Source organism: Lepus europaeus, chromosome 8, assembly GCF_033115175.1.
Source record: "Lepus europaeus isolate LE1 chromosome 8, mLepTim1.pri, whole genome shotgun sequence".
Taxonomy (NCBI): domain Eukaryota; kingdom Metazoa; phylum Chordata; class Mammalia; order Lagomorpha; family Leporidae; genus Lepus; species Lepus europaeus.
Window position 1 is genome coordinate 94282178 of NC_084834.1, and position 21429 is coordinate 94303606.

Genomic DNA, 21429 nt, shown 5'->3' on the forward strand with positions numbered 1-21429 from the left:
GAAGCTGAACATTGGTGTAGAGTTGACTTTTGAAGCACTTTGGATCATGGTGTACCTTATTCCAGGCTGTAGGTTTCGGGAGAGGAAGGCATTGGGAGTAAGATCTATTGAAAAGTCCAGTAGGGATATCTGGACCTGCAGCTCCAGGAGGTTGGGTTCAGAGCAGTGGAGATGTAATCTGTCTGGCATGTTGGGGCCAGTTTTTGAAGTTCTTCACTAGTGAGTATACTTTACCTAGTGAGTATATTACTAACCTGTTTGGTATATTTGGTAGAAATGTAGACAGGACCCAGTGAAGGGGACCAGAAATTCCCAGTTACAGTGTTATGTTGTAGGCTCCCAACACAAAGCAAGATGTGTGTCAACATGTGAGGCCAGTTACCCTCATCTGATCATTATGCATTATATGCGTGTATTGAAATGCCACAATGTATCCCATATAAAAAATAACTTAGTAGGTTTTAAGAAGTACTAAACATTAGCAATGAAAAGCATAGGCATGGAAAAATAGCATTTTCCCAGGGGTTATCAAGATGCTAAGAATTGGTTGTCCAAGGCCCTTCCCACTTTGCCTTGGCTTGGGAGGTAGGCAAGCTCACTCTCCAACAGCAGCCATCCCATGGTGGCAGTGCCTGCCCTCAGTGTTTCAGTTTATAAAACTGAAAGCATTTTTTAATACTTTAATGCCCTCCCCCTATAATCTTCAGTGCATTTGTTGATTTGTTTCACTTGTAATTGTCATAGCAACCTTGTGAATTGGGTTGGGCAGTTGGCATGAATTCCCATTGCACATGCCATGGAACTGAGTCTCCCAGAAGTTTAATGGTTAAACTAGTAAGTGGCAGAGATAAGCACCTAGCTCCAAGTCCCAGTGCTGTCTGCTACAAAACATGGTTTCTGTGGAATAATGGGAATATGCATAGCACTTTTATTTAAAGCATTAAGAGCTCTCTAGCTTTCTCCATGGCCTTGCCTTCAGTAAATATGTGCAGAAGGCTTCCCTTTTTCCCTGTCCCTCACTGCCCAATCTTTAGTTCCAATGTTTAGAATCTTTCTTGAACTGTTACAACTTCTTTCTGCCCCGTCTTCCTGCTTCTACAGACTATGCGCTGTGCTATTCTCACATGAGAGTGAATTTATTAATTGCAAATGTGTTCAAGTCATTATCCTTTAAGAACCTTTAGGATACAAACCTACATAACTCAGTTTGCTATCCTACTACCCTCTCCCCCTATAAACTCTTTCTAGCTCACTTGATGCTCCTGCAGCTGTGGCCTGTCATCTTCACACTTCTCCCTGATCTCAGTCGGTGTCTGTCTTCAAGTGATAAATGTTTTGAGGATAGAAACCACTTGTGTCTCATTTGCCTGTTGGTCCTTTGTGCTTAGCACAAGTAGAGATGAGGCACAGGGGGAATTGTGTCATGCTGTGCTAAGATTGAGCCTGTGTTCCTATTTCACTTTTGATCTAGAGTCTGAAAGATAATCTCAATGTTTGAGTCCAAGGGAGAAAAATAAGATACAGGACTGAATTTTCTGTGTAGGACACTTAGCTGTGAAACAACTGTATATTAAACATGTTTTTAAGGAAATTGTTTTACTGTTTTGAGCCAAAGTATTTCTTAATTCATTTTAGGCATTCCTACATGTGGATTTTGAAAAATAAGCAGCTTAATCCATTCACAAGGAATTCTTAGTTGAGTTCCAGCTTCATAATTGCTAGACTTTTCAGTATTGAGTTTGTAGATTAATCAGATGATATTATGTTCCATAAAAGTTGGAAAGTAATGATTTTTATGTGTCTGTTGTGCATAAAGGTGCATTTCTTTGTATTGAATAAGACACCGGTTTCCTCTTGTGTTTTTTATATGTAAGTGATGCCTATATTAAAATTTCTGTTAATCTGAAAAAAGCATTCTTAAATATTTTGCCATCGAATGAATTTTTTGGGAATGAGCCCATCAAGCTGTGTAGGGCATTTACTATTTTGGACTACAGAGGTATCGTTAACTGGTATGCTAGTAACTTAAGAATTATTGACCCTGAAAATGCCTGACTAGCAGACTGAGCTTAATTTTCTCATAAGATTAACGATCTTGCAGTAAAAGTCAAAACAGAGCCCAGTGTCCTTTATCTCTCCTCTAAGATTTCAGTGAACTAGTTCCTAGGACAAGAGAAAACACTGGTGTATTGTTGTGAATGTAATTGACTTTTATTATGCACTACATATTTTTTGTGTGTATTACGTATGTTCATAGATTTGTTCCACACAAGTCATGTAAAATAACTGCACTGTGTTGCTTACTTGGTTCATGTTTCCAGTGATCCGTCAGGCTGTGTATGCCAGTCTGCTGAAGCAAGCCGTGGCAGGAACTTGTGCAGCAGAGCAGACCTTGGCCGTAAAGTGACAAGGTCACCTCATACACTGTGTCTCCCCTCCAACCCCTGACACCACCCTACCGTTACCAAGGCAGAGAGCATATCGGGAATCTGAGAGGACTGAAGCTATCTGTAATGTACGTGTTATAGAAAGCTGCTGCTGTGTTTAGCATACAGAGAGCTTCTTTTAAAAATGAGTACATATCCCAGTCTTGTTTTCCCATCCCCCCACTTGTGAGAGAAGGAAGCTTTAACATCAGCCTTGTAGAGTTGTCCTACAGAGGGGCAGCATCTTGAACAGTGTACTTAGTTTGTACTAGGGAACTTCACAAAATGCAGGGGGAAGGGAATGAAGATTATTTTTGTGCAAAAGAATTTTTTAAAATATTTGCTTAAAATACAGAATGACTAAGATGGGGGAAGGGGAGAGAGCACTAGGGAAAAGACAGAAACTGCATTTTCCATCGACTTGTTTGGTGACCCCTTTGTAGACTTGACATTGAAATCTGTTTTGTTTTCCTTCTCTCATTAATAAATGGAAGCGTTAACAGTCTTGCAGAGGAGCAGTTAGATGGCCCCTTTTTCCTGCTTGATCCCTGTAAATGCTAGTGGTCTCAACTGTGAATTAGTGTTTCATGTAATTGTCTCTCACCGTGGGGAGACTCAAGGAATGAGAACGCACATTGAACAGACATTTTCATAAAGGTTGACGATGAAATATCCTTAATGTTATCTAATTAAAGTAAAATATGATTAATCTTCAAATTTTGAAAGAAATTATGTGAAGCCAACCTACTTTGCTTCTTTTGACCCTGTATCCAAATACTGAGTTGTTTCTCTATAAGCATTTATATATATATGATTCAGGCAGTTATTTATATTTTAATTAGAGGAAAAATGCTAAATACTAAAAAATGTTAGCCTGTTTAACTGTTTCCTCTTTAGATTTTTAAAGCAAAAGTATGTAACATGGTGTCTTATCCTACTTATCACCAAGTAGAATTCTTTTTCTTGCATGTGTAATGAAGAAGTGGGTGGTTATCTTTGTTCAAGCTGTACTGGCTAATTTTAAATAATAGAAATTTATGTCTCAAAGGTCTAGAGATCTTGAAAATTCCAAAATCAAGGTGCTGGCAGATTTGGTGTCTGGTGAGGGCTGCTCTGTGTTTCCAACATGGAGCCTCTGGCTGATTCCTTAGATGATGAAAGGGCCAAAGAGGCTGAGCTCTGTGTGCTCACATGGCAGCAGAAATGGACAGGGCAAAGGACAGACTTGACAAGCCCCGTGAAGTATACTAATCCTTGAGTGCAGATCACTCATGGCCTGATCACTTCCCAGTGGCCCCACATCTGAATATCATCACCTTGGAGTTTAAGTTCCAACATATGAATTTTGAAAGGATATGTACAAGGAGTCCTCAGAAGTACATGGGAAGTGCATAGTGTTAAAAAAAAAAAATGCATGCATTCCAGAATTCTTTTGCATCAAAAAAAAATCAAAAGAATCTTTTAATTTCATGTTTCTTTGAACTTTTTGAAGTACCTTTGTACAGGCAAATTAATCTGTTGAAATCTGTTTTGATTTCTAAAATAGAAACAATAGAATCATATTCATAAAGTGATTGAAGAAAATGTATGTGAAACCTTTACGTCAGTGTCTGCTGTATAGTAAGTATTTTGATAGCTACTGAATGTGCATCAGTATTATCAGAATTATTTTAACATTGTGTAAATGTGTAAGAGTAGAATATTGACTTCTTTGCCTTAGAATCTGAAATTGGAAATTTTAATAACTTTCAGTGTTAGGGCTTTAACAAAACGTAAATAAGAAATATTTATAATGGATTGATCTGTGGAGTCAGCATATATAGGTTCATTTTCCTTCACCTTTTACAAAAATGTTTAGATGGGAGTTAAAATTTTTTTAACTTATTTACTTGAAAGGTGAGTCAGAGAGATCCTTCACATTTAAATGGTGCAGCACTGCTTGAGCTACAGTGTTGTTGTGTAAATTAAGTGGGATGTGTTTTCCTGTCATACAGTCACATGCCTTTAAAGGAAAAACACACTGTGGGAAAATTGTAAATTATCCAACTTCAAATTGTTTTTATTGAATTTACATAGATGCTTGGAAATCGCCGGAATCCTAAGTAGTATCTAATGTTTTTGGGGGTTGGTTTGGTGTTGTGTCTCAATTATTTTGGTAAAGTAATGAAATTCTGTGTCATAGATTTAATTTTAGTCAAGTTTTCAAATATGCTTTTTCAATAAGACACTTAAATAAATGCTTTATACCATTGATAAAGTATTGTGTACCTGCTGTATTTTCAGGGATTGCATTCATGGTTTTGAGAATTTTATGTGGCTAGTTCTAGCATTGAAGGGCTTTCAATCATATTAGGACATGACAACACACATGAAAAAAGTTTTTCTGACCTGCAGATTTAAAGTATTAATTCTGTAACCTGGGTCACAAATTCATTGAAAGTATGTTTAATATAGGCATTTTTTAAAAAATTTATTTATTTATTTATTTTTTTTGACAGGCAGAGTGGACAGTGAGAGAGAGACAGAGAGAAATGTCTTCCCTTTGCCGTTGGTTCACCCTCCAATGGCCGCCGTGGCAGGCGCGCTGCAGCCGGCGCACCGCGCTGATCCGTTGGCAGGAGCCAGGTGCTTCTCCTGATCTCCCATGGGGTGCAGGAACCAAGCACTTGGGCCATCCTCCACTGCACTCCCTGGCCACAGCAGAGAGCTGGCCTGGAAGAGGGGCAACCGGGACAGAATCCAGCGCCCCAACCGGGACTAGAACCCGGTGTGCCGGTGCCGCAAGGCGGAGGACTAGCCTAGTGAGCCGCAGCGCCGGCCTAATATAGGCATTTTTTAAATATAGTTTTGTAGATTTCTGGCATCCAGTATAGATAGTAGGTAATGTATGTGTAGGCTAATAGGGTAAATTGACTTTCCTAGGTACAGTGGTTACATGGCTTTTTTTTCTTTTTTCTTTTTTTCTTTTTGACAGGCAGAGTGGATAGTGAGAGAGAGAGACAGAGAGAAAGGTCTTCTTCCTTTTTGCCGTTGGTTCACCTTCCAATGGCCGCTGCGGCCAGCGCTTCTCGCTGATCCGAAGCCAGGAGCCAGGTGCTTCTCCTGGTCTCCCATGTGTGTGCAGGGCCCAAGCACTTGGGCCATCCTCCACTGCCTTCCCGGGCCATAGCAGAGAGCTGGCCTGGAAGAGGGGCAACCGGGATAGAATCTGGCGCCCCAACTGGGACTAGAACCCGGTGTCCCCACCGGGACTAGAACCCAGTGTGCTGGCGCCGCAAGGCGGAGGATTAGCCTGTTAAGCCACGGCGCCGGCCATACATGGCTTTAATATAAAAAATCAATGAATGTCCCAGGATGCCTGTTCAGCCTTGGGTTTGTGTGGTACTAATGAGTACATGAACTTCTTTATTTTACTTGAGGGATCCAGTCTTTAAATATCTTAATTTGAGTTTGGAAATCAGCATAATATATCTAGGGCTTAACAAATATCATTAGTTAGAATGGAATCATGTAGGCCGGTGCCGTGGCTTAACAGGCTAATCCTCCGCCTTGCGGCGCCGGCACACCGGGTTCTAGTCCTGGTTGGGGTGCCGGATTCTATCCCAGTTGCCCCTCTTTTAGGCCAGCTCTCTGCTATGGCCCAGGAAGGCAGTGGAGGATGGCCCAAGTGTTTGGGCCCTGCACCCGCATGGGAGACCAGGAGAAGCACCTGGCTCCTGCCATCGGATCGGCACAATGCGCCGGCCGCAGCGGCCATTGGAGGGTGAACCAATGGCAAAAAAGGAAGACCTTTCTCTCTGTCTTTCTCTCTCACTATCCACTCTGCCTGTCAGAAAAAAAAAAAAAAAAAAAAAAAAGAATGGAGTCATGTAAATAAGTGAGTTGTTCATAAGCTGATATAAAGAAAATATTACAGGAGTATCATTATCAAAGTAGTCTGGAAATTACTTAGGTTTGAGCAGAACTCTTTAGGACTATCCTTGAGGGTCATAAGAGGAAAAAGTATATAGAATCCAGGTAGAGATAGGACAATATTGTAAAAGAAAACTAAGCTTGAGGTTCAGAGGTGACTAAAAACATTTTCTTGCTTTACTTATGGAGGGCATCTTCATGCTTAGAGAACCTTAACAGCTCAGAATTAAATTTTGCCTCCTCTTTAAAAAGATTATTATGTGTTTGCTTGAGAGGCGTGTGCTTTCTTTCACTGATTGCCCAAATACCCACAATGTGGAGCCTGGAACCCAATCCGAGTTTCCTGTGCAGGTGGCCAGAACCCAAGTACTTGAGCCATTACTGCTGCTTCCAGGGTTTGCACCAGTAGGAAGTTGAAGCCAGGAGTTGAGCATTGAACCCCAGCCCTGCCACGTGAGAGATAGGTGTCTTAACTGGTGAAAGTTTAACCATTAAGGCCAAAAACATTAACCCCACCTTATTATTTTCATCTCCCTTTCTTTTGTGCAGTCCCTCCCCAAGAAATGAGTGCTTTTGGTTTTAGTTTATTTGTTTTTAATATTAATAGCTGCTGCTACTGTTCCATACTGTAGACAATTTTCTCAAATGAGTTTTTTTTTTTTTTTAAGATTTATCTATTTATTTGAAAGGCGGAGTTACAGAGAGGCAGAGAGAGGTCTTCCATTTCCTGGTTCACTCCCCAGATGTCTGCAATGGCCAGAGCTGTCCCAAGCCGAAGTCAGGAGCCAGGTGCAGGGGCTTCAGGATTTGGGCCATCTTCTATTGCTTTCCCAGGCTAGAGCAGAGGGCTGGATCGGAAGTGGAGCAGCCGGGACTAGAACCATTGCTCATATGGGATGCTGGCACTGCAGCAGTGGCTTTACCCACTGTGCTACGGTGCTGGCCCCAGAGTGAAGGATATTTTTTAGAAGATTTTTATTATAAAAGTGGTTTTACATTGATTTCTGAATATTCCAACAGATTATCCTGAAGGCTGTTAGGTATATAGGATTCCAAAGGATTTGGGGCTGCAGTTTATTTAAGCATTTTCAGAGGTGAAGACAATTATATGTTTCCCTAAGGGCATCAGAATAAGGTAGGATAAGTAGTAAAGATACAGCTGATTTTGAGGGCATTATATCCTGTGTTTTATTGCCTCTACCTGCAGAAGTAACAATTTTTTGTTTATTGATCGGCACTGTTGGGTGAACCATGCTATTCATCCTAAAGAACAGCTCTCATGTCAAAAGTCCCAGAGTGGAGAAGCTTTCAGTGCCCCAGTCATTGATTCAGTAAACCATGGTGCTTTGGCTTTCTAGTGTTCTTCATTGCCCGTTAGACTATAAAGGAACAGTCTGAGAACAGTGCAGTACTGACATGGCTAGTCCCTACTTTTTCCTCCCAGCACTGGCACTCTTCACAGAGGAAGCTTGCTTTCTTTGTTCTCCTTGTGAGTAAAATGACTTAAGGGGTGTCTTGAAAGCATTCAACCCATTCCTCAAGGCTTATCAGCACTTTCCTAGTGGACAGCGCCACGGCTCCTGCCCTGGCTCCTTTTAACCCCTCTTCTTCCCAGAGCCCAGATCCCAGATTCTACAAATTTTGTGTGCTGCATATTCATTCATTCAGAATTTGTTACAGACATGTTGCAGACACAGGGGTTAGATAGGTGATGGCTGTTCCTAGCTCAAGAGGCTGGGGCTGTTTAAATTAGCCACAGGAGGATAGTATTGGGAAGTGGGAACATGTAGTAGAGGCTTTTGTGGCATGGTAAGATAGTATAATGATACAAATCATGTATATTGTATTGAAAATGTACTGTGTGTACAGGCACTGAACTTAAGCTGTTTCTATGCATTGAACTTACTAGTTGTTCCTGATACAGCCATAGATTCAAACTCAATTTGCAAAATCTGCCCACATTTCTCCCTTATACCAACAAAACAATTTCATAAGAATTACTGTTTGCATCTGTCCATAGTGAGTGGTGGAGTCAAATGAGAAGTGGGTTCTGTGGTGTGAATTTACATTTATAGCTGCGCAAGATTGCAAATTCATGCATGTTATGGACTTTCAGGGATTTTGTTACATACACATTCTCAAGGACCTGCTGAATATATTTTTAGTGGCAATAAATATCATCCGGTCTTTTCTGCTTCTTTAAGTGTTCAGGTAGAGACTTGATGGGAAGAAAAAGGTCAGCCTACCCTTTGTAGCTTTAACTTAGTTCCTGTAGACTTTCTTTGAAAACATATGTTTCCAATATGTCAAAATTGGTTTGGCTTACACTAAAAAGAAAATTAAAGCCTGATTTGTTTGAAGGAACAAAAAAAGTTTCTGTGCCAGAATTTGAACACATAGAGCATGGTCCAGTTCGTAGCGGACTTTTATGTTCTTTATTACTCTGATTTTTATGTTTCGGTCATTGTGTAGATAAAAAGTAACATGATATGCAAGCTAGAATACTGCCGGTAAAAAGTTTCATTCTGTTTCCTATGTGTAAAATTATAGTGTTAATAGCTACTTAAGTGTTAACAAGCAACCTCAGGATAATACCAAGATGACATGTTAGGAGATACATTATATAAACCAGTTTAGGAAACTCAGGATCATTTGTTTCAAAAACCATGCTAGAATTACTTAACTGTTTTTTTCTCTAGACTTTCTAAATTCTTTTGCCTCTGTTGTATGTGCATTTATGTGTTTGTTCCTGAGGCATATATATCATACTAATGATGTATACATATCATTAGTGATAATTAAAGATAATTTATATATATGTATATAAAAAACAATGTGATGGAATTCATTCTGAAAAACATTGCTAACTAAATGGGATTTTTATTTCAAACCAATCCTGAGGTGTAATTGTGCAGAAACACTACTTACCAGGTAGGGTTTAACAGGAGTTGCTATTGGTGACAAACATTTTCTTATGTGCTGTTAGTGGCCTTAAATCCCATAGATTTTTCTACTTGCCTTGAAAGCAAAGATCAAGTCACTTTAAGGTCTTCGCACCCCTGGATTTGTTGGGAGGTGGGAAGAGTGGAGGGGTTGCCCGTTTTTAAAGTGCTATATGTTATTAAACCCTGCCCCCAGTGCTTTGCACAAGTCAAAACTGCCAAGGGGACAGATGTTGCCAATTTGAAATATACAGGGGGAAGGCAAACATTGCTAAGCAACGGTGTACTTGAGAGAGCCTTTTTAGGAGCAGAGCCAGGGGAGTTGTGCCTGGGAGCACTCGCTGCTTATGGCTCCGTACAAGGGAAGAGATGCAAAGTTCTTTCCTGTCAAGGCCGCCCTTGCAGCCACCAGCACGAAAGACAGTGACCTAGTGGCACCGATGAAGGCTGGCAAGGGGATGTGCGAGCACAGGAAAGCTTTTTTGCCATGTGGGAAGGCAGTAAGCCATGTTCACGGAGGTAAGTGCCCCACAGTGCACAGCCACCCGCAGTAAGTACTCAGCCTGAGGTCAGGAGGGGAAGATGGAGGGAAGGGAAGCAAGACACGGCCAGAGAGTGCAAGGTCTAACCTCAGCAGGACATTTGTGCATCTGCCTCTCCTCTCCTCTCCTCTCTCGTTTTTTCCCCCCTCTCCCTCAGGGTCTAGCATCAAGGAGGATAGGTATCAGAGTAATCTCTGTGGTTTAGTGCTGCTGTGCACTTGACCTCATAAACAAGGTGAATAAGCTTTGCAGCCACAGATACTCACACCTTCTCTTTCCCCTCCCTTTTTATATACTTGATAGGTAACAGTGTGGTGTGGCTTTTTCGTGGTTACCACTAGAGACTTGGAATGCCTCTTGAGATTTATATGGTTGGTTTGGATCATGAATTCTCCCTCCCTCATGAAATAATGGGAGTAACAGAGAAATTATAGTGTTACCATTTTGTATCTATAAAAAGTCATGATGTATTTTTGGCAATACATTTTGAAGACATAAACAACATAAATGATAAATAAAACCATGCTTGCAACTCAACCTGTTCTTTCAACTTTCAAACTCTGGTCATAAATTTCTGGATCACTTAGAAATTGTTGGGTGGCTTCATTTACTTTCCTGTGTTGAAGCTGCAAATTGAAGATATTGGCATTTTAAAAGCCTGTGTGTGTGTGTGTGTGTGTTTGCACTTGCGAATATGCATGGATAGGTGTGTATGGCATGTACCTGCGCACTTATACTTACTATCATTTTGTTTTGCTGTGTGTCATTCAGCAGACTTTGATAATTTATCACATTGAAAAGATTGGGTTGCTACCCAAGTTTTAACGTATAAATAGTACTGATTCTCACTTACCTAGGAAAAGTTCAAAATAACCTTCCTTCAGTGCAGGCAGATTGTAATGGAGAAATGTCAGTGCGCATCCAGCTTTATGGTTCTCGTTAATTTATTCAGCATAGCTTGTGATCACATAGATTGTATCTGTCTAGAGTGTAAATGTATGTGCTGAAAAGATAACAGTGTTTCCATTTTTCCCTCTCAAGATACAGTTTGCTTACTTTGAGCTTCAGCTGTGGTGAGCCCAGTTGTGTCAACCACAAGAGAGCTGATAAATTGGCAAAGAGAAATGAGAAGGACCACCTCCAAGCTGTTATTAGTACAGGCACTTCCTTAATTGATTTGCCTGTAGGTTATAGCTTTTTGGCTTCTTTTCCTAGGAGTTATGTCAGGAAATGAGAGGACCTTTTACCAATAGATCTAGTAGGCAACAGAGAGTATTTTCAGCAGAGATTAAGTCTCCTGCAAGTAATTTTTTTCCCAAAGATAGGAACCTAGTTTGATTCTAGAAAACACTGCTATATTTCACTCTGCAACGAACTTTTAGGAGATTATTGCTAAGGAAACTATCATTTGACATTGAGATGCCTCTTCTAGGTTTACCTAAGAGATAATAGATTAGAGTCATCTGCTCAGAAGCCAATCTAAATCTTTTCAGGTTCATTTAGTTCATTGTTCATGCCAGTGCCCTATACGGTAGGAAGCCTTATTATGACTCTAAGTACTATTGCTCATTTTTTAATGAATGATATTGCTGTATATCTTGTATATATATGTATATATATATGTATATATATGCTGTATAACTTGTATATATCAAGTTGAAGAGACCTTAAAAATTTTTTTTAATGACACATGTTCCCTACCTATCCCCGAAGCTGACAACATGATTGTGAAGTTAAGGAAGGAGTACTGTGGACTCTAGGAGCCTCCCCCCCCCCCCCCCCCCGTGGGCTGTGTGTCAAGTGTATACAATAGTCAAGAGAGCCACAGTTGGATTATCGGATTATCGAACAACTGAGATAGAATTTACTTCTGCTAGTCTGACCCTCCTGTTTTTTCAGGACAGTTTTCAAAGGCTTTGCTTTTGTCATTACCCTTGGTGTAGGGGAGCCTATTTCCTGCTATCTCTGGTACTTCTAGAAAAGTATAGAAGGAAAACAAGGAAGCAGGAAAAACCATACATGCAAGAAAATTGAGTGTTATGATGAATGTAGTTGAGTTGCATTGTGCCTTAAAACATTTTTAAAATTTATTTAATGGATAGAGTGAATGAGAGAGATATCTTCCATCTGTTGGTTCCCTCTCCAGAATTGCCACCACGGCTGGGACTAGTCCATGTCAAAGCCAGAAGCCCGGAACTCTGTTAAGCTCTCCTGAATGAGTGCAGGGACCCAAGGACTTGGGCCATCTTCCACTACTTTCCCAGGCCATTAGCAGGGAGCTGGATCTGAAGTGGAGCAGCCAGGACTGGTGCTCCCATATGAGATGCTTGCATTGCAGGCAGCAGCTTAAGTCACTGCACTACAAGCCGGCCCTCTGTGAAGTCTGCTCATCAAATGAATTTTGCTGAAGTCTAATGCAATGTGTCTGTATTATCAGGCCAAATTTATATACAGACATAGTGCAGGAAGAGCTAAGTCTACCTAAGATTCAGTAGGATTGCTAACCCCCCCCCCCAAATTGTAACAGAATCTGGGTTTTGATAGGTTATAGAAAAGCAAAATAGTCTCTTAAATTTTAGTATCCTTGATAGTATTAACACTGTGAAGTTATCAACGCTTCTGAGTGTAAATGAACCCTACATTCCCTGAGTGGTTTACTTCTGGATGCTAACAATTATGCCAGGTGTTTGTTTCCCAGTATTAGAGTGAAAGGGGAAAAAAAAGGATTTGCTTGTTGAGAATAAGGATGTAAGGGCAAGGTCACCTTTGTTTGCCTTCTCTCTTTTGTGTTTGTTAGTATCTGAAATCCCCGGGGTTGTTTCCTCAGAGTGTAGATGCCTCTAGCCTACCACGACTTCAGTAATTTTTTCCTCTCCCCGGCCTCCCTTCCTCCTGCCAGATTCTGGTTTTTGTTTTTAAAAATAATCGATGCCAGGAGACAATCAGCTAACACCTAGCCCAGAGGAGGCTGTTGAGATTACTGCTGGCATAAGCCCAGGATAAAATCTTTATGCCTTTCAGACTAAGCATGGATTAAATGGTTTACCTTATTCCTATGATTTCAGTGTCTTTCAACCTCATCCACAAACTGGTGGAAATTTTTTTTTTCCTAATTCCTCTGCAATCTTAGCTATGCTCAGCTAAAAAAATAAATAAGTAAAAGTCCAGGCACCCCAATAAACAGAATTAGCCATGGTTCTTGAGCATGTGTGCCACTGGAATTTGATAGATGCCTGTGCTTAAAGAGGGAGCAGTACTGCAGGTCTGTAAATCCTGTCGTGGTTGACAAGGTAATTTAGAAGTGGTGTTTTAGTTTCACAATCATTTGTTAATATGATTTTTGAGAGGCTGGTGCTGTCGGCACACTGCAGTCTCACACCTTCCCCACAGTGACAGTATTCTAGTTGAAAGGCTACGGTGCTTTGCAAATTGATGTTCCCTCTCAGAAGAGAAAAATTCAGTTCCTCCAAAAATACTCTGAAAATTGTTTAAATAACTAGAATTGGTTGTGGAAAAAGAAGTGGATCAAACAGTTTGAAAGAACTTGTCAGTTTATTATCACTGCAGTGGAACCAGTGTCTAGACTCCTTTTTTATGGCGTATTTTTAAAAAAGCAATGCCTTTTTAGCCATTTTTACTAAATCGTTCATAGCTGCTGCGCCCACAATGAGCTTTATGGGGTCTCATGTGATCTTTCCTCAAAGGCATAGTGTTTTTGGAGTCTTAGGCCATTGAGAATTTCTGATTTCCCTTAATACACGTGAATGATAATGGCTCACAGTCAGCAGTTAGGTAGTTGGTGAGTAACTGAGGTTCACTGCAGCAGACTGACTTGCTGTCAAGCACTACGTTTTCAGTGTTTGTTTTTCAGCCACTTACTTTGTTTTTAAATGATCTTAAGCCCATCCCAGATATATCCCATCTTCTTAACAATTGCCCCGAGAAAGCTCCTTGACATACTATCATAAATAATATATCCTGAAAGCATTTCTGCATATAGTGCATCAACACTAAATAGTATTTCTTTACTAAGTACTTTGATGTGACAGAAGCCTTGCAAACATACTAAACATTACAAAGTCATATCATATATTATCTCAGTATATTTAGTAGTAAAATGAATGAAGCAACAGTTTTATTATTTATTTGCCTGTTTGTACAAACTGAGTATTTATATATACAGGAAGAACATCTACAGTTTTCATTTTCAATTATTTAAACTCAGTCTCAATTATTAGAATCCTAGGTTTCATAACTAACGTATACTTTCTTTTAACAGAACTTAAAACAGAATTTCCAGACTGTCTGAGGTACTTCAGTTAGTATAAATTGGGTGCTATAAAATTCTTATATGCTTTATAAAATAAATTGTATTTATGACACTAATTAATGATATAATCAAAATGACTGGGAAAGAACAATGAATTTTCTAATTATTCTATTGATCTTTAGAGAACTGATATTTCAGAATCCTTCTTAAGGTTTTGTAAGATTCATTCATGTTTGAGGGCTTGTTTCCACCTCATCTCTAGCCTGAAAGGCAAATAAGGAGGTAATATTGTCTGCCTATAAAAAGGCAGTTTACCTAAAGGCGAACTTTATTATAAAAATAGGGAAATGAAGGTACATATCTCCCGTAAATGAGAACTATTAAACTCTGACTTGTGAGAGGCATTGGGTGCTGGCACATCTTCCAGGCTTCCCACGTTCTTTTCCACTGTTTTTCCTGGAATATTTCTTGGTCTTCTGTCTCCCAGAGACACATACTCTTCCTTAACGCCACCCAAACATGTTGCCCGAAATACTCACGCCCTCACCCAAAAACTGTTATTTGAAAAATTTGCATCCCTACACCACACTTGCACATCTATATTAGTCTAGAATTATGTTAAGGCCTTGAGGTAAGCCAGCCTGGAGGCGATAGATGAGAAAACTAAGGATTGTAAATCAGAGCTGACCATGGCTAGAGATGAGGGAAGATGTACAGAAAAAGGTAGCCAGTTTTTGCATTGTCCCTGTGATACTATACCAACTCTTTTTTTTAGATTCTCCTCCACTAAGTTCAATTGCTTAGTCTTTCCTAATAAATTTTTTGAAACATTTTTTAAAAATTTATTTATTTGAAAGACAAAGTTACTGATAGAGGTAGAGCCAGAGAGAGAGAGAGAGAGAAAGTCTTCCATCTGCTAGTCCACTCCCCAAATGGCCACGACAGCCAGAGCTGAGCTAATCCAAAGCCAAGAGTGAGGAGCTTCTTCTGGGTCTCCTACATGGGTACAGGGACACAAGGACTTGGGCCATCTTCTACTGCTTTCCCAGGCCATAGCTGAGAGCTGGATTGGAAGTGGAGCAGCTAGGGCTCAAATTGGTACCCATATGGGATGCTGGTGCTGCAGGCCAGGGCTTTAACCCGCTGTACCACAGCACTGGCCCCTAAAACATTTTTAAAATTAATTTATTGAAGAAGTAAGGGAGGGTAGTGAGGGATGAGAGGGAGATCTTCAACAGCTGGAGCTATGGACAGGTAGGAGCCAGGAACTCGGGCCAGGTCTCCCATGTCACTGGCAGGACCCAATTACTTGAGGCCTCATTTCTGTCTCCTGGGGTTGACATTAGTGGGAAGAAGCTTCTGTCAGGAGCAAAATCAGATGTTGAACCTAGGTACTCTGATGACAGACACCAACTTCTCAATTAACTGTTAGGCCAAACACCTGCCCCCACAACAAATTTTTTTGCTGGAAGATACCTGTTGTTGACATGTAGATTCCTGGTCAGTTTAAATCTTGTTTTATCAGTCTGTTTCTTCCTTTCCCTGAAAATTTTATTTGCAGAACTATAAAGATTTATGCAATTAGCATAATATTAATTAAGTTAGCCTTCATGTCTGGCAGGAAGCTTGACTTTAAAAAAAGACTTTCATGAAACATGTGAGTAATTCTTTGTCATATGTTGGAGCTTACACTTTTCAGAAGCCATCCAAAACAATTGAAACTATCTGGGAAAACATGAGAAGTGTGATTGATGATTTTTTTCAGGGCAAAATTAACAGAGTTGGCTTATCATCTTACATAATAACACTATTACTTCATATTTAAGAAAATTCTTAAGGGTGCCTAATTCCTTTCTAACATGTTCTTCCTTTCACATCAGCAATTGCTAACTTATTTTGTTGTTCTTGTTTTGATTTGGATATAATCTATTCAGGGCTTTTACAAACTCTTATCCAAAAATTCTGGATGTGGAGGTAGACATGTAGTTAGTTGCCCAAAGGCCACAGTGCTTCTGAACAAGTGGTGCTGCTCGCACCTTTATACCCTTTTCAGCCCAAGCAGGCACATCCAGGCATAGTGAGCCTATTCTTGGAACAGGCTTAGCTCTTTAGGAAATTTACCATGCAGTTGCATAGTACAATTTATTTTATTTTATGTCAAAACCTTGGTAAGGAAGACTTTTTGATCTCCTCCCCTAATCGGCCTTTTAGAAATAATTAGGCTGGGGCTGGCGCTGTGACATAGCAGGTAAAGCTGCTGCCTGCGGTGCCGGCATCCCATGTGGGTGCTGGTTTGATACCCAGCTGCTCCACTTCCAATCCAGCTCTCTTCTGTGGCCTGGGAGAGCAGTAGAGGATGGCTCAGGTCCTTGGGCCCCTGGACCCATGCGGGGGACCCGGAGGCTCCTGGCTTAGGATCGGCGCAGCTCTGGCTGTTGCAGCCAATTGGGGAGTGAACCAGTGGATGGAAGACCTCTCTCTGCCTCTCCCCTCTCTGTGTAACTCTTTCAAATAAATAGATAAATAAATCTTTAAAAAATAATTTGTCTTCTTATAAATGCATGCATTTTATGGCCTTAATTCCAATATGCATTATCTTTTTCTTATAACAATCCTGTGATGCTTTGTGCATCAGAGCACCAGAGACTGAAAACAGTATTTCAAGAGCCATCCAGTCTCTGATGGGGGGAGGGGTATCCAGTTCTTTTCAGCTTATTAAAACAAACTGTGTCATGCCTAGAAGACATCTCCTAACATTTTATTTTGGTATCAGTGCATTTCCTTATGATTACACAATGGCATTCCAAGGCAAGTGAGAAATCGGGCTGCGGCCAGCATTGCTGCCTTTTCTGGTCTGAAGTCCTTGTGGTAGAAAAAGGCATTTAAATATGAATCCCAAAATGTTTCTCTGTAAAAACAAAATGGAAATATTGTTCTTTACAAAATGATTTTGGTGGTACGTAGGGCAACTGAAGTGCATTGCATTCCCCCCCCTAAAATGTTAATATATTTGTCCTGGAATGAGTTTTGAAGTTTCTTGAATGTCAGTATGACAGTGTTCCAAATATGGCTCAGCTACTGGTAACCTTTATTGTGACCTTGGACATAGTACTTAAATTTCTCTAGGATCCCATCTCGTGTTACCAATAGGGAAGATACCTATCCACCTTAATGTGAGAATTGCAGAATTCCCTTAGAGTGCCATTTCTATGTTTCTTTTAATAGTGATGCATCTTATAGTTGATAGATACATTTAGTGTAGCTTCCACCTCAACCCCAAGCTAATGATTGATTTTGCAGTCAATGAAGTCAAGTTGAGGAAACATTAGTATGTCAAACGTTTAATGCAATGTCAACTGTGAAATGCATTCAATAAGTAGCTGCTGTCATTTGTTTTAATTGAGTAGATCTGGTTCCCGTGTTGAGGCCATATCCCAGTGGGCAAGTAAAGTCTCTACTGGGATGTCAGTCTGCGTATAGAAAACCAGGTATGTGAGAGGGCTACATCTAGGCAGTAGGGGAGTGCTGGTCTCTGGAGGTCTTGCTTACCTCAGCTGTGCTTCAGAGAGGCCTGGCCAGGACTGTTTATTCTAGAAGGAGCCTGGCTGTGCTCAGTAGCAGTAGCTGTACTCTGTGGGTACTTATGGGGAATAGAGTTTAAAGGAAATGATTAGCCCGGGATGGTTTCTTTAGCTACTACTCCCCTTTTGGAAAGTCTCCTTCCAGGGACAGAGTTGGAGGTGCCAAGTTGTACTTTATTAAACAAGTCAGCTTGTCCTTACAGATCTTTATCTGTAGAGACGTCAAGGCTGTCTAACCTGTCTAGTGAGAAGAGTAGAGACAGGGACCTCAGGGAGATGCAACATAAAATGGGCTCATACTATCTTACAGCCTCCTATTTTGAAAATGTAGCTACAAAATTATGGCTTGGTACATACAGTGGCACTTAGGAGTAAAGAGGAATTAACTCTTTCTAACCGATTCTCTGAGATTTAGAAGTGTATGTGTTGTGTAGGTGGGTAGAAAAGGAACAATAAAAGCAAATATGGGAAATGTTAACATTTGAGAAATTTGGGTGCAAGGTTTATGAACATTTCTTTTACTGTTTTTACAGTTTTTGTGTGTGTCTAGGTATGAAATTATTTCTAAAGACAGGTTTAAAAAGTATCTTGAACCTCTTCATGTAAACACAATGTGAAAAATGGAATGAAAAGTTTAATTTGGCACATATCCATCTTAAGGATCTTCAAAACTGTTATGAGAAATATTTATGAGGTAGCTATGCTTGCGATTAAAAATTTTTTGTACCCAAACCTTTTAATCACATTTTCCCACAGATTTTTTTCCAAGTACCTATTTAGTCTAAATAACACATTGTTACAGGGATGCATTGTTAAGATATTTAGCCAGACTTCCCTTGTTGGACATCTGATCATTTCCAATATATCTTCATGTATTTGGAATGGAATCCCTGTCCCCCTTTGAAACAACCCCACTTCCATAATGGACCTTATAGGAATATCACAGTGAATTAACCAACTAAGACCTTATTGAAATTGGTTAAATATGTCTGTTTAGTATTTACTAATCTATAATAAGCCCCCCCAAAATTTTTTTAGTCAGTCTTGGATCACCCCATGTAATAAAACTGTTTTAAAGCAATTAATCTTTTGGTGACAAGAAACATCTTGCTGAGGTGTTGATTGCTTGAGTAGTTATGAAGATCAGAAAGTGTCTAGAAGGCACAGCTTTCTGACCTCATTCTGTTGGGAACAATGAGCAGATCTTTTTGCCTCAGTTTAATGTGCTTTAGTGTTTTTATTCATTGCCATATGTTTTGACTGGATTCTTACTTTTATTCCAACAACTGACAGGACAAGAGGACCATTTGTCCAGTTTTGATTCACTTTCAACTTCTAATTGTAATTTTTTCTAATGATGTGTTTAAGAATTAGAAACCATAGGACATAAATTAAATTTGACTCTCAAGTGAAAATGGCATTCATTTCTGTGTCTGACATTTGTGTTAAAGTATATTGCTAATTTTTGATCTGGTTTTTAGGCATCCTTTAACAGTTTGGAAAAATAAAAAGCAGGTCAATTTTTTTATATGCATAATTTGTGAGTTTTGAGTCCAGTGGGCAGATATAAAGGATACCATTGTTTCTCTTTGGTTGTCTTTGGATTTTTGGACCAAAAATTGTGGCCCCAGTTCATTGATAACAAACTGCAAACATTTCAATGAAATCATTTCCAGGGCATTTACATATTTTAAAAATTGATCTAGGAAGATCAAATTGCATTTGAATTTTGCCATATCCTTTATATTCAATTATAGGACAGTGTGAATGTTGTATGGTCGTTGCTATCCTTCTTCCTGAGAGTAAACTGGAATGAGAGACAAGGTGGTTGATAAACCCCAGGTTGTGAATTAGTAGGCAATACTATATTAAATTATGCTTTGCAGTTAGCAGGAGAACATGAGAAAGACTCTCTTTTCATCTATTCTCTAGCTTTGAGGTGGATACTGTATGTATGCAACTGAATGAAAGAGGAGTACTTGTGCATAGCTATGGCAACAACAGAAGGCTATGTGTTGAACAGTGCTTGCTATGCTATGCCCAGGGCTCCTGGCTCATGCACTGGCACAAAGCAAAAGTTGCTTTTCCATTGAAAACCATGAAGTCTGGATATAGTTCGGTATTGTGTTAGATTTAACTTTTCTGATTGTTTGAGCTTAAAAATACGTAAACTGTGAACTGACATTTTCTAGGCCCAGTCTGTGTTGATGATCATTGCTTCAGTGTTCATTGTACTTGGCTCGTTGGTGATGAGGTAGCTGACTGTAACACCTGTCTTAATCTCTTCTTGCCTCCATTGTTGCTACATCTTATTTCCTTAGATTTACCAATTTTCTTAAATTTTTATTTATTTGAAAGATAGAAAGTGACAGAGAGATGGGGCCAGCATTGTAGTGTTGGGAGTTAAGCTGCCACCTATGACGCTGGCATTCCATATGGGCACCAGTTCATGTCTCACCTACCTGCTCCACTTCTGATCCAGCTCCCTGCTAATAGCCTGGGAAAGCAGCAGAAGATGGACCTCCCAAAACTTGGGCCCCTGCCACCTACTTGGGAGACCTGGCCATTGCAGTCATTTGGGGAATACACCAGTGGATGGAAGAGCTCTATTTCTCTGTCTCTCCCTCCCTCTCTGTAATTCTGCCTTTTCAGATAAATAGACAAATAAATCTTTTTAGAAAAGAATGCAAGAGAGAGCTCCCATCTGCTGAGTCACTCCCCAAGTAGCCTGCACTAGCTGGAGCTGTGTCAGGTGAAGACAAGGGCTGGGAACTCAGTCCTTGTCTTCTACGTGGGTGGCAGGGACCCAAGTCATGAGTCTTCGTTGCTGTCTCCCAGGATGTTCATTAGCAGGAAGCTGGAGTGGTATGCAGAGGTGGGAATGTAATCTAGGCACTCCAATCTGGGGTGCAGGCCTTCTATGTGGCTTCTTAACCACTGTGCCAAACACCCACACCTAATTTTCTTGTGCATACACGTCTTCTTTGGAAACTTTTGATCTGAAGGTCACAGTCTGCTGTTGTTGGCAGCACTGCTATTTCCTTCCAGGATTGTCCGTCTGATCCCTTTGCTCTTATTTTATCTAGAATGGAAAGTTCCTTACACTTAGCTGGTAAAGGCAGACCCTAAGGTGAGACTACCTATGAGAATGTTGCTGTGTTAGTTCCAGCATCTACCGACTTTTGCCTTGCATTTTTTAACTAATCTTTTCCTTCTTTTCACTCTTAGCAGACCTACTCCAATGAAGCCCATTGTGTTGAAGAGATTCTGAAGGTGAGTTCATTGTTACTGTTTCTCATTTGAAGAAGTGTTTAGTGAGGCAGCCATATATCCATTTACACTTGTTTTGCCATTTCCAAACCCCTTTAGATAATCACCTCTATCCCACTGCCCACCCACACACATACACCTCCAGGAGCAAAATAAAGCAAAACAATAACAAAGGGACTCTCGAAGCGTTATTCGATTTCCTAACAGAATGTATTGATTGCAGCGGAGTCTACAAGCTGCCAGGCATTTGGACCAGAATTTTATGGCACCCCAGGTGTTTCTGGCTGTACAGAAGCCCCAAGAGAGTTGCCTACTTCCCAGAGAGGAAACCCCCTCTATTGATGTTGCGTGGGAAGCACCAGTGGTTAAAACATACGTGGTTGATTCATGGTGGTGTTTTTGTAGATGTTGCCTTCTATGGATGGCCTCTTCTCCAATGAAACCATGAAGCTTTTAAAGGGATGAAAAGAGTAGGAAGTAGGAGGA

General features: G+C 40.2%; 1 protein-coding gene across 8 annotated transcripts in view; it reads left to right on the forward strand.

Moving 5' to 3' along the window:
* Positions 1-21429, forward strand: part of AFF1 (ALF transcription elongation factor 1) — a 189981-nt gene that overhangs the window by 106538 nt on the left and 62014 nt on the right. For 6 of the 8 annotated variants that reach the window (XM_062198546.1, XM_062198548.1, XM_062198544.1 and 3 more), the window contains one exon: positions 20902-20946. In XM_062198546.1, the coding sequence (XP_062054530.1) occupies positions 20902-20946 (45 nt within the window). The remainder of the gene's footprint in view (positions 1-20901; positions 20947-21429) is intronic. The other 2 variants (XM_062198549.1, XM_062198545.1) reach the window with 1 other exon arrangement.